This window comes from Mytilus galloprovincialis, chromosome 4 (genome assembly GCF_965363235.1).
Source record: "Mytilus galloprovincialis chromosome 4, xbMytGall1.hap1.1, whole genome shotgun sequence".
Classification (NCBI taxonomy): Eukaryota; Metazoa; Mollusca; class Bivalvia; order Mytilida; family Mytilidae; genus Mytilus; species Mytilus galloprovincialis.
In genome coordinates, this window is record NC_134841.1 from 96,437,329 (window position 1) to 96,451,665 (window position 14,337).

At 32.8% G+C, this 14,337-nt stretch overlaps 1 protein-coding gene across 9 annotated transcripts in view; it reads right to left on the reverse strand.

Moving 5' to 3' along the window:
* Window positions 1–7,909: 7,909 nt before the first annotated feature.
* The window catches only part of LOC143073519 (uncharacterized), a 35,591-nt gene continuing 29,163 nt past the window's right edge, over window positions 7,910–14,337 (reverse strand). For all 9 annotated transcript variants that reach the window (XM_076249131.1, XM_076249136.1, XM_076249135.1 and 6 more), the window contains 4 exons: window positions 13,967–14,144; window positions 13,392–13,455; window positions 12,375–12,474; window positions 7,910–9,141 (listed from right to left, as the gene is read on the reverse strand). In XM_076249131.1, coding sequence (XP_076105246.1) covers window positions 9,070–9,141; window positions 12,375–12,474; window positions 13,392–13,455; window positions 13,967–14,144 — 414 coding nt within the window. In that variant the 3' untranslated portion in view covers window positions 7,910–9,069. The remainder of the gene's footprint in view (window positions 9,142–12,374; window positions 12,475–13,391; window positions 13,456–13,966; window positions 14,145–14,337) is intronic.

Genomic DNA, 14,337 nt, shown 5'->3' on the forward strand with positions numbered 1-14,337 from the left:
ATGTAAAATAATCCGGTTTTTTTTAAATATTGAGGTGAACGAGCGAGGCCGTAGAAAAAAATCATTGTACAATCGCTCATGATTATATCGATTTTTTATTAGCTAGCTAAAGTATACACATGAATGTCATTTTCTAAAAAGAAAAAAAGCAATGATTAAAAGCAAGTTCTGGCCTCACTTATCTTCTGAGCTCCGCTACCTTAATAAATTATTCATGATGAGAACTAGGCTAATTATCCTCCTAACATCAGTTAATAGTATTCCACAAAAAAGAATTTCAAATCGTAGCAATCCCATCTGCTATTCTCGTACCATCAGACAGTAGAACCCGCAAAAATCATAATTTCACTTTCAGACATATTTCAATCAAAAAAGATACTGTACATATAATTTTTCAGTATTTACATACACCATATAAACTCAATGGAATTTACTGCCCATCCATACAGTCACCAAAGTCGACCCTTGCAGAGAACAGCTGTTCTAAACAATTAATTCATTTAATTTAGTATTAGCCTATGCACATAGTTTTAATCACATTGTCAAATTCATTTAATTTATTATTAGCCTATATATATGTACATAGTTTTTATCACAATCTGAGACTACTATTATAGTAGTCTCGATCACAATTCAAAAATAATATGCACTTCAAATTCATTTTCAATTATCTTTGTGTTCTTGTTAATATATATATATATATTGTCTCAATATCCCAAATGCATGAGTTCGAATATCGACGAGGGAAGAACGCTGCGCAAAACAGCAGTGGCGGATCCAGCCATTTTAAAAAGGGTCCCAACCCAGAGTAAAAGGGGGGCGGGGTTCCAACTTTATGCTCCCATTCAAATGCATTGATCGGCCAAAAAATGGTTCATTTGTTAGATATCAGATGAGCGGTATGATATTACAGTGGCGAATCCAAAAAAAAGGGGGGGTTCCGGGGGTTGGAACCCCCTTTTTTTTGGCCGATCAATGCATTTGAATGGGGACATATAGTTGGAACCCCTCACCCTTTGTCCTGGGTTGGGAACCCCCCTTTTTAAAATGGCTGGATCCACCACTGTATTATTTGTTTCTTTAAAGTCATATGAAACTTCAAATTTAAAAGAAAAAGGTTGAATATGTTTTATATTCTTGAATGGCTAAGTTTTATCAGAGACGCATATGTCTCTGGTTTTACTATAAAACAAGTGTAAAAGTCAAGAAAATCATTTATATAATCAAAATCTTCATCAATATACTACTATTGGATTATTGTCTTCCCGTACATTAATTCGTCGATATTTTTTCCGTATGCAGTGACCTTAACTATACGAGACCTCTCGTTAGAACCGGAGACATATATACATATATGTGTATATATGTCTCTGTTAGAACTTCGGCCATCGGACAGCACATGTATGAGGGGAAACCGTGATAAAAGAATGTAAACCGTGCGAACGTGCACTTGAACACGGGTGTCATTCAGTTTAACGAGAGAAATGATCGTGAAAGAACATCTAACGGCGGTCAAGTATTGAGAGACGATCGTGAAAGTTCTGGTAACGGATCGTGAAAGAGATTTAATCGAGAAGACATATGAAAGGTCAATAGATATTCTAATTTAATTAATTACACAGACAAATTTACGACAAAATAAAACTGTCTGTCAAAATGGTTCAACCATGGAAGTAATATTACTTCCATGGTTCAACATTATGATCAGTATGTGAGAATATCCAGTTTTAAAAGTACATAGTTATTACAAAACAACAAAAGGCAGATTGCTTCTCGACATTTCAATGACATAAAAAATGTAAACATTAACAAACATGATTTTTATCACAAATTCGACTAGAAAAACTACTTTAATACGAATAGGGGCATTCTATTTGAATTAATCAAATGGTTCTCATAGTTATTTAGTATAAACATAATCTGAAACTTGGTAAATAAAGAACTATTTACACAAAAATTGATTTTTCGGATCGTGAAAGATCACGTACCGCATTATTGAAGATCGTGAAAAGGATCGTGAAAGATCTGATGCTACGAAGACGTTCAAATTATTCTCCAATTATATCATAATTAATATTTGTTATTGGTATTGAGAAAAGCTACATAGGTCAACATCCTTAATAGGTTTAAGCTTTTCAAAGTATTGATATTTTCAGAAAATGAAATGTAAAATAGTTGGATGATTGTAGGATGAAGCTTTTGTTGTCATGTGAAGTACTCACTTATCACGAGTTATAGGATACCCACATTTTGTATATTGGATCCTCTAAACTACATGTACGTCAGACAGGATTCACCTGACCCCGAATTTGCCTTATTTCATGGATGAAGATTCATTTTTGTGGTCAAGTCCGTATCGCGGATTCGTTAAGCTTTAGGATAACTGTCTGTTGATATGATTGTGAGGTGTACATTTTCGACCTCTGCAAGGTTTCAAATAACATCGAACTCATTATCATGCATCATTCGACAATGCTCGTTTTATGTTGTCTAGCCTTTTGGATATATACCTGTATGCTATAGCGCCATGGTATTTCGTGTATGGTGTACATGTCTGTCTGCATGTTTCATATATGACCATGATGACGTCAATTGTATTTGATATATTGAATGCTAGTAAGATGTTTATGTCTGGCTATCATATCCATATTATTGGCTAAATAGTGTCGGTCTGCCTGAATTGCACTTGACCGATTCTCAGAGCTGAATCTGTCAAACTTATTTAGAGACGTTTTTAGTTGTTTTTTTAACTTTCGAGGTAAAGTGTTGAATAAAAAAAAAATAGCTTTAATTTTCATCCTTATCAAAATAGTTACAGGCTTCAACCAGTTGCAGGTTTATCAAATGGTAAAAGAAATACTGATTTCTGATTAGTAGTAATAAGTCTGGTCACGCATTATCTTTCACCATCAAAACAATGCGTTGCCTGATCTTTCACGATCAAGTTTGATGGATATTCAACAAATTCAAGGTTTTCATATACAAATTAATGCTTTTAAGAGAAGAACATACCTTAATTTTACTGTACTATCTGATACACCAAAGATCAAATTTCAAATATATAACGATAAACTGAAATATGACCATTATAGGTACAAAAAGTGTGTTATTTGCAATTAATTTCATAAACATGCATTGCGCCTTTTGTGTTTTTTCATATTAAAAGTACTACATATTTTCTCTATCTTATTTCACAGTTATGTTGAGGAAGTTAAACCATTTTGACAGACATATTTTTTTGTTCGGATTTGTTCCGCGTTTTGAAAATTAAGCGATTTTTCAAAGATTCTGACCTAGAATTTTCATTAAATGTCTTTCACGATCCGTTACCAGAGCTTTCACGATCGTCTCTCAATACTTTACCGCCGTTAGATATTCTTTCACGACCATTTCTCTCGTTAAACCGAATGATACCCGTGTTGAAGGTAAATAGTATAACTGATTCTTAAAGAACAAATTTAATACAACAAATCATTTAAAACCTGTTTTGAAAAAGTTTAAATGGGAACACATGGTAAATTAAAAAAAAAATTGCATATTTCTATCAATTCTCTTATTTGTCACGTGTTCAACAATCACTGAGTGAAATATTATTTGATCATAATATGTTATAGATTCTTAATAAATATATATAAAAAAACTTGCATACAGGACTTATATCATTAAATTTACAAGAAACTCGTTTCATATGACTTTAATATACGCACAACAAGAGTAGTTCACATATTGCGTTGAAGTAGATTTTCTATTTCGATAGTGAACCTTTGACGGACGATTATGGTGCTGAACTAACATGGTGTCGGACAATGGGACCGGTATCGATCTAATGGGGTGAAGGAATATCGGGGCTTTAAATCATTAGCCATTCGGGTTTGTGCAGATATAATGTGAAGAAAGAAAACGATCGAGATGTTCATTTCAACTGACATGGGAAATTAGGGGAAAGGTCGGAAAAGACGGTCAATGTTGCGTCAGTAATAGAACTGGTAGTTGAAATGGGAATAACAATAAAAAGTATAATCGCTAGGTAAATGCCGGAGAAATGAAAAAAAAGATACCAGAAATCGAATTATATGATCCTGATTGTGAAGGTTCACAGCTTTTAATCTTCTTGTGACACCTATCTTGTAACTCTTGTCGTATACTAACATGTTATGAGTCAAAATCCTATATAATAAAACGTCATAAAATAGATGATTGGTTATTTTTTCTTTTTTTAAGGTTCAGAATAACCTAGCAGTTTGTCAGCGAAATCGGGTGGATATTACATTTGCGCGAGTCAGAAAAAAAGTATTATTTTATTTACCTATAGATCTGTATATTTATCATTCTAATAAATAAAAGTCGGATTAATTATTTTTTTTCTGAGCGAAAATCCATTTAATTTGGACGATCAGTCACTAGCAAATACATTTTAGTCTGAAACGGTAATGTTGGTCTGAACAGGTCTTAAAGGACTGAACAATACATTATGAAGTCATTTTCACCTATTTAGTCAATTTTCTAACAAATATACTGTGGTAAATTCAGGAGGGGAAACCATGGTCGAATGAGACACTTTTCATGTTTTGTCGATACCTTCAAATCGACTGTAAGCAGTTTTCTACCTAGATCTAGCGAAATAACCCATTTAGACCACTCGGCCACCGAGGCCCCTGAAATACTGAACATGACTTTAATAATTTATGGCAGTGGCTATTTGACCGGCACCGGCTAAATAGCAAATTTGCTATTTGACCGGCACCGGCAAAATAGCAAATTTGCTATTTAGCCGGCACTGAATAAAACTTCATTGATGTAATAAGTAGAAAATAAAAAAGCTTAATAATAATTTAAAATCATTTTATCACAATATCAAGCATTAAAAATACAGTACAATAAAAAATAATAATATTGAAGATGTGTAAAATCTATGGTTTAAATATCCTGCCATGCTATAAAAATAGTGTTATGTAAAACTACACCGTACATCTTAAAAAAGACAATATTAAAAGTTGTTTGCTACGAATTTCAAAAGGACACATGATTTAACATTTACAATTGTTACAAAACCAATTCTTTGCCTTTGGAAGTTGTTTTAATCTAGCACAAGATAAATGTTGCCACTCCAAACAGGAACTTCACATTACACTGGCTTCCTTTGAATCTGCATCATGTGTGCATATGTTGCATATGTAGGTAGGGTTCTTTTTCTTCTCTTTATAAACGCTCTTAATAGCTTCTCGTGCATCTTTTCGACAATAATTAAATCAATGTTTACAATAGCCCATTTGCCAATTACCGATTTGATTCTATTATGACACACTTTTTAAGACTTTTGTTTGTTTGTTTCTCTGTCCTATATTTTCTCCTATTTATCTGTTTATTTATTGTAACCCTGTCGTGTAATGTTGTCATATTAATGTTATAATTAACCACGTAATTAACACTGCCATTAAAGCGGGAGGTTTGGCATGCCACAAAACCAGGTTCAACCCACCATTTTTTCATAAAATGCCCTGATTTCTTTGGAACTTTTCTTATGAAATGGCACACAATTGCTTTTTCGGGTACTCTTTTTTTGAAGACCGATGACAGTTTGGGTCAAACCTTTTGGCCTTCCACGTTTCTTCATATTTTTATATCATCATCATGTAACTGAATTTGTGTCTCCCTGTGTTTTGTGCTTTGAGAAATTTTTCTCACTCTTTTTGGTGTACATATGATAGAGCACACTGATGACTGGCAGTGGCGGATCCAGAAATTTTCATAAGTGGGGCCCACTGACTGACCTAAGAGGGGGCCCGCCCCAGTCACGCTTCAATGATTCCCTATATAAGCAACACATTTTTTTCCCAAAAAGGGGGGAGGCCTGCCCCCCCCCTAAATCTGCCTCTGACTGGTATCATCAAATAATCTATGTGATGTCCTGACTGTGTTAATCTTCCAACGATCTGACACTGCTTCAACAAACAAATTTTCGTGATTAACTTCTCTTAGTTTGAGTATATGCCTACACGGGAGAAGCACACTTTGATGAAAGATACAAGAGTAACTTTTTGAATTGACCCTCATTTGGCCTTGGCTTGTTGTAGCTGTCCATATAATCTCTCTTTCTGCTCCAGTTTTACTTCAGACCTGAGTGAAAACTGTTTCAGGATATATGCCCAAGCATATGGTGTCACCAACTCTTGATATCTGTATTCAGGTGAATCATTCCGGAGAATGCTGAAACAGTCCTCTTTTGAAATATACCACTTGTCTTGAGGTCTCGTTCTGTTCGCAAAGAATTTAAGGCGATCAGAAAGTGTTCAGCAAAATCTGGTAATGTGGAGTAGTGATGTAGTACAGATTTTTTATAAATATTTTTTAGTAAAAAATATATTTAGTAATGTTACATACAAATGTGTTTTCATGCTTTTAATTGATATTATAAAGTTATAAATTATTTATTTATGAACATCTTCAATAATTCTTTTTATTATACTATATTTTTAATGCTTGATATTATGATAAAATGATTTTAAATTATTATTAATCTTTTTTATTCTCTATTAATCACATCAATGAACAGTTTTATTCAGTGCCGGCTAAATAGCAAATTTGCTATTTTGCCGGTGCCGGTCAAATAGCAAATTTGCTATTTAGCCGGTGCCGGTCAAATAGCCACTGCCATAATTTATTATTCAATCTTTTCAAATGAAGTTAAGATTGAAATGACTATTTTAGACTAAAATTCGTTTACTAGTGAGTACGTTTAAAACTAGACCAGAACGCTAAAAATAAAAGGGAAGAAAGCCAAAGGTAGTTGTTATTGGCTTTGAACTATCTATTAGTAGCTGTGCGTACCCTCATATCTGTATTTTGTGTCTTTTTTGTTTCTTATTGTTGAAAAGCCATACGATTGCCTATCATAGCATGTTGGATAGTTCGCATTGCCTGTCATACCACATCTCTTTATTCTTCTATTTATAAAGTATAGTTCTGAACTTCTGGTTCCTTGTCCTATTTTGGCTTTACTTTTGGTCCTGTTTGGCTTTATCTGCTCTTTAATGTTGAATAGTGGTCAGATAAAAAATGCTGACTCCACACCAACTTCATTTCTTGCAATGTATTTGTAAAAAGAATAATTCTAAGTACTTGTATAATTTTGGGTGCATTAGAATATATGCACATCAATATAGCCAATACACACAGAAAATACCATTCATTGTTGAGAAACACCATCACTGACAATACTGCATGCTAAAAGTCATTTAAAAACATTTGTTTGAAAAATATGTACACCATTTTAGTTTCAGAAAATTGGAGTTCTAGGTAAGCATGACCTAGTTTATAAATTTGAATGTTTTTTTTTATGTAAATAATTCAACTTTTTTGCATTGAATCAATTTAAAAATTGTTAAAAATTCATCATTAAAGGGCAATTACTCCAATAAAGAGTCGATTGATGAATGGGGTCATTTTAATTATTAATCTTTTTCTTGCTGATAAATAGTAACATTTATAAGAAGTCTTCTGACAGTTTTTATGTAAGTAGACGGTAGGGAGATCTCAACATTCTGAATTTTTTTTTATGTCTGATTTTCTCTGTATGTAGCAGTTTCTAGATAATAAGCAAAACCTGCATTTTAATCCTACATTGTATTTCAAGTCATTTTGGTTGGCAAGGGCCATTAGACACATTTGAAAACTAAATACCCAAATGATGTAGCTAAATGGTTCAGAAGTTTCATAGAAGGCTTTCTTTTTAAAAATTAACAAACAAGGATGACAAATGATTGACTGAAGATGTACACAAAGTGTGAAGTGCACAACAGTGAACTTTATGGATATTCTGCCAATTAGATGTCATAGGTTGAAAAGCAAAAAAGTTATATGGTACTTATGAACTATCAAGATTCCCACAAACAATAAGAAGACATTCAAATCCAAGTATATATATTTTATTACAAAATATAAATGCCATCTAAGGCCTTACAGCCAGCATAAATATATATTGTACAATTATGGTGGCAAGAAATTCCCAAAATACTACAAATTCTTTGTTATTACTTATTAAACACCATTACATCCCTACTACAAAATATTTTAATACAAACAACCTAAAGATATAAGTAATAGCATGAAATAGATGTCATTTTGAATCAAATGAAAACATTCTACCTTTTACAGATAGCAACCACTTCTTTTCAAATAAGATAAAACTTTTAAAGTTCCCATCAAAATTATTCTGTTGCTTTAGTTTTATTTTCTTTCTAAAAAAAGTATAATGCATGTAAATTTTCCAATTACTAAAATGCAGTTACATTAATGCAAAACAAACAAACAAGTTAAAATTTAGTTAAAACTTAGTTAAAATTGTGTTAAGATTTTATACAAAACAATTATAGAGAGTTAATAAAACCTACCAAACATTGACAGCCTATCATACCAAATATACTTTAAAACATCTGAGAAAATAATAAAGATTTGTAATAAACACTTAGTGATAATTTAACAGTGATCATTATTATTTGGCACACTATGCAGAGGCGGATTTAGGGGGCAGGGGGCCCTGGCCCCCCCTATTTCAAAAAAATTTTGGTTGGTTATATAGGGAATCACTGAAGAATGACAGAATCGGGCCCCCCTTAGGCAGTCAGTGGGCCTCCTCTTATGAAAATTTCTAGATCCGCCACTGCTATGACCTGAAGATATATATAACACAACCTAATGTATGTGAAAAGATCAAATAAGTAGGTATTTGTATGAGTATTCTTAAAGTGAAACAATGGCATTCATAAAACTGTGTTGTGCAGTGAAACAACAATGTTATAAGATTATACTTTCTTTCAAGTTTGAATGATCTACATATAAAATAAATTGTCTCAGATCTACATATATATTCAATCATCTCAGATCTACATATACAATAAATTGTCTCAGATCTGCACATATATTAAATCTTCTCAGATCTACATATACAATAAATTGTCTGAGATCTGCATATATATTAAATCGTCTCAGATCTACATAATATATTGAGATCTACTTTTATATCACAGTCTAAGGACACAATACTGTCAAATAAATATATAAATAGAACTACTAGTGGATATTTTTAGAAGGAGAACGCTTTCCTCTGTTTTCACATTTCTTGAGAGTATCTCTTTGTATTCTCTGAAATAACAAAAAGTTAATTATAAGTTACCTGCATTTTACTATTGAAATAATGAGCAAGTAGAATAACTTATAAAATAATTAAATGCTTGTCAGGATTGAATTTTTAACTTTTGGGTTTGCAATATTATAGATGAAAAATAGTCTTTATCCCTAACCTTTTTTATGACTATTTTTTTTTTAAATATCCTAGAATGTTTTTTAAAGAGTGAGCAATGTTTTTAGTGATAAAAATTAAAATACAATGTTTTTTATAAAGTAAGTATATCTAAAAAAAGAAAAGAAAAAAGAAGTTATGAGTTAAACCTTTTTCAACTGATTTTTATAGTTTGCTCTTATGTTGTACTGTTACACCACTGTCCCAGCTAGGGGGAGGGTTTGGATCCCGCTATGTTTAACCAAGCCACATTCTGTATGTGTGTGTCTGTCCCAAGTCAGGAGCCTGTAATTCAGTGGTTGTCATTTGTTTATGTGTTACATATTTGTTTTCCTTCATTTTTTGTACATAAATAAGGTTGTTAGTTTTCTCGTTTAAATTCTTTTACATTGTCATTTCTGGGCCTTTTATAGCTGACTATGCAGTATGGGCCTTGCTCATGGTTGAAGTTCGTACGGTGATCTATAGTTAATTTTTGTGTCATTTGGTCTCTTGTGGAGAGTTGTCTCATTGGCAATCGGGCATAGGACATTTGAGCGAAAAAGAAAAAAGCACATAGGGTCATTTGAGCGCCGACTTCATAGGACATTTGAGCGCCGGGATATTAACCTTACCTGAGTTTTCAGACAGGACATTTGAGCGAAATTTTCCCTGATAATTTTACACGAATTAAGATTTTTTTTTAAAAGTAAGAAAAAAAAGTAAGATTTAGTTATAAATATTTTTTATTTTATTTCACACCCGAGTAATTCGACCGGTTCTGGCTGGTTTATGTAAGTGAAATCCTAAGTTGATCTCTATTTACCAATCAATTCTACTATAATTCATTGGCTATGCAAATTTTCTTTGTTCTAAAATTCTTATATATATATCTATTAAGTGAAATGTCCCTTGGCACTTGAAATCTTAATACTAATAATACATGTACGTGTTAAAATGGATATTATTTTGACCGAGACTAATAAGGGAAAAAGAAGCCTTGTTTGTGACAGTTTCCGATATAGAGTGGACAAAACACTAAAAGGAGAAGAAATATCCTGGAGATGTACAGTAAGTACCTTTTTTTACAAATTTAATGTTAATGTAAACTACTTGTTCGTCTGTTACGCTTCAACTTCCATAACTTCTTTTAATTTTGATTTATATCTATATCATTATATTATTCATTTCATTTCATACTACATCTTATTTTTATGTCTTGCAATAGCAAATGAAAAAGCATTTAAACACTTCAATTGTATTTGTCCTTTCAATATTTTTCAGGCACAAGGTTGCAAAGCAAGACTGAGGACGGATTGTACCGGAACCGTTATAATTCAACAGAAAAATACTCATAACCATGATACCAGTGATCGTGACAATGAACGTCACTTGCTGCGGGTACGATCAAAAAGAAAAGCGGATGATGATATTGCTCAACGTCCTTCAAAAATTATCCGTACAGAGTTACAGAACATGGATGAAGCAAATCTAAAGTCTGAAGACATTGGCAGCGTTTCAAAGGCTATATATAGAAAGAGGCGTAAATCTCACCCTGCACTTCCTAAATCTAGAGAGGAAACACATCAATCATTAAAGAAGATTAATATTCAGTCAAATAAATTTGAAAATTTTGTGCAGTTTAATGATGAACAAACTGGTATAATTATTCTTACGTGTCCAACCAATCTTGAATGTTTATGCAGTGTGCCGGAAATTTTTATGGATGGTACTTACAAATATTGCCCAAAGTTCTTTAAACAGTTATATACTATTCATGGCTATAACAAAGGAAATTATGTCCCTCTTGTATTCTGCTTACTTCCTGGAAAGTCTGAAGAAATTTACGTGAATTGCTTTTCCTCAATTGTCAAGCTATGTTCCGATCAAGGTCACACACTTCAACCGAAAGCAGTACACGTCGATTTTGAAGAACGGGTAATGAAAGTTATGAAGGATTTTTTCCCGTCTATAGAGATCAAATGCTGTAGGTTTCACTTAGGCCAAGCCTGGTGGCGAAAAATCCAGAAAGTTGGACTTAGTCAACAATACAAAGAGCTTGATTCAGACATTAGTAAATGGCTTAAAGGGATTTTTGGGATAGCCTTTTTAGCTCCAGACGAAGTAGCCGACTGTTTCGTAGAAGATTTTATGGCCGTTGTACCTAACGACAAGCCTTGTATAGAATTTGCAGATTACCTGACTGATACTTATATAACAGATGAATCGTTATTTCCCCCTCATCTCTGGGCCGAAGTTCCATCCTCGTTAAAACGTACTAACAATGGGCCCGAATCATTTCATGCCCATTATAACGAGCAGTTCTATCACAGTCATCCATCAATTTATATTTTCCTTGACACTATTATCAAATTGCAATCTGTGACTTACATAAAAATTCGGAGTTTGAACATTGATGCACCGCAGAGCCGAACAGAAAAGGAGAAGGAACAGAATCTCCGGGATTTGCATTCGAAATACTGCCAGCAGGAAATTACGAGGGATTTTTATGTCAGAAGCCTGGGATATAAGTTCCAAGCCCGAACAGACTTGTAAATAATGCCATTGCCGAGTTTTATGTTTTATGACAGTGCTTTGTTTTTAGTGCTTTGTTTACAATTAAAAGATGTTTTAATCTTTTTGTTGGTAAACTCCTGTTTTATGACTGTGCTTTGTTTTTAGTGCTTTGTTTTTTACAATTAAAATATGTTTTAATCTTTTTGTTGGTAAACTCCTCATTTAATGAACTATATTCGTAAGAAAATGTGGTATGATTGCCAATAAGACAATTCTCTATCCAAGACTTGTTTTCGCTCAAATGTCCTACGCTTATTCTTATTTTCGCTCAAATGTCCTAAAATTTAGGCGCTCAAATGTCCTATACTTTGGCGCTCAAACGTCCTTTTTTTTTCGCTCAAATGTCCTGTCAATGCGCTCAAATGTCCATTGCCGTGGCAATCATACCACATCTTCTTTTTTTTTTTATATTATAATGTTTATTGAAGTTCTAAATTCAAAAACAAAATCTTTAATATAAATCATGAATCAAAACTATTTTCAAATTAACTGACTAAACAATGAGTGAACTTATAATTACCCTATTAAAAACTTTGGCTCTCAGTCTGTTTAATGAATAATCTTCCATTCTTTTCTCCTGAAGCTTCTGATTTTGCACTTCTGGTAGCTTTTTATATAGCCTAAAAAATAAAATCAGTATGTATTACACAGAAAAACAAAGAAAATGTGCACCTAAACATTGATGTTTCTGCCCATAACAGACGACTGGGTTCAAGAAATTATAATTGGAAATCTTATTCCCACTATGTTCAATTGTCCCTTTCAAAATTTTCAGGTTTTATGCGATTTTTTCAAGGTTTATGTAAGTTATGGAATTTCACAAATTTGAAATTCAATAGACATATATAAAACTTAATGTTTGCATCCCCTCAAGTTTGGAACATAATCCAGTGGCTGATCCACCCATTTTAAAAAGGGGGGGGAGTTCCAACTATATGCTCCCATACAAATGCATTGATCGTCAAAAAAAAGGGGGGGGTTCCAACCCCCAGAACAACCCCCCCCCCCCCCCCCTGGATCCGCCAATGCAATCATCATATTGTTATTTAATTTTATGTAACATGCACTGATATTTAATTATTATCTTGTGTTTCACTACTGTTTTTATCAAAATCCATTTAATTTTCAAGTATAATATGACTGTCTTAACAGAATATTATTTTGTATACAAATCCAAAACAAATTTCTGCACTTGACTGTTTAGTAATGAGAAACTTTCTGTATTTTAACTATAAACAATTACATAACATCTTGTTAACACTTCTCCTCTGCAAGCAGATGTTTGATTATGTGTAGTTGACAACACAATAAAACAAGCATCACAGGTGAAAATGAGACGATGATTGGATTTTTGGCAGGAAAATGATTGAAGAAAAGAAGGATGGTGAGGCTGGTTTTTGACAACCTTGACAACCCATGAGTCTTGCACGGTTGGTAAGAAAAGAATGATGGCCAAAGTAACACTAAATGACTTAGCTACTGACTTCCAAGGGCATATAATATGTGAAAGCTTTATTCTTCTGTCATCAATACTTACTTTTGAGTTTGTTCTATCATTTCACCTTTTGAGATTGCCCGTCTTTTGGGTTTATGAAGGTTCTCTGCAAAATAAACATAAAATCAATCACTATCATTATATGCTGTTATATACCTTTATTCTATTTATTTTTAAATAAATAGTAAATATGTGTCCATATGGTAAAAGTTGTCTTGACTAAAGCTAATCCAAAACTTAACAGAAGATCAAATCTTAAAACAAATGATTTAAAATCGATGATAATTCGAGAATATTTAATAAGCAAAGACCAGCCAGCCACTTTCAAGATGAGCAACAATGCAAGTGATGTTCAAAATGTCCATTCTTTTCCATTCAACCTTTTCCTGGGTAGTTGCATCAATTTTGTTTTATAGCACTGAATAAAACAAGAAAATACTTCCAAATTTTTTTGTTTCAGGTCATTGTATCTTCCACTAAAACATTAATCCCATTATGTAGTCACTTTAAGTGTCCCTTCCCCCTCCATACAAATTTTTATTTCTGAAATTGCCTTTTTATGATTTAACAAATAATTAGAATTCACAGTATGTCACAAATAGTCTCTATAATCATACCACTTAATGGATGTGCCTCTGGATTTGCCTCTTTCCTTCTCTTTTCTTCTGCAAACAATCTATTTCTTTCTTTTTCTAGCATATCCTGTAATGTTCTTTCCTTTGAAGCTAATGCAACTCTTTTTTGTCTGGCCCTTAACTTGGAAATGGCATCTTGTTTGTAGGTTTCGAATGCTTCCTGAAATTTAAAAGAAATATATAATGGAGAAACTAGAAATAAATCAAGATGTACTACTATTCCTAACTCATGACACCCCATAATAGCATTTGGTTAACATGATATGGAGTTCATTAACAATGGATGTGAAAACCCAGCTCACAGTAAATTATAAGGCTGATTATGTCTATGTTAAAGTTATTGTTACCAAAGC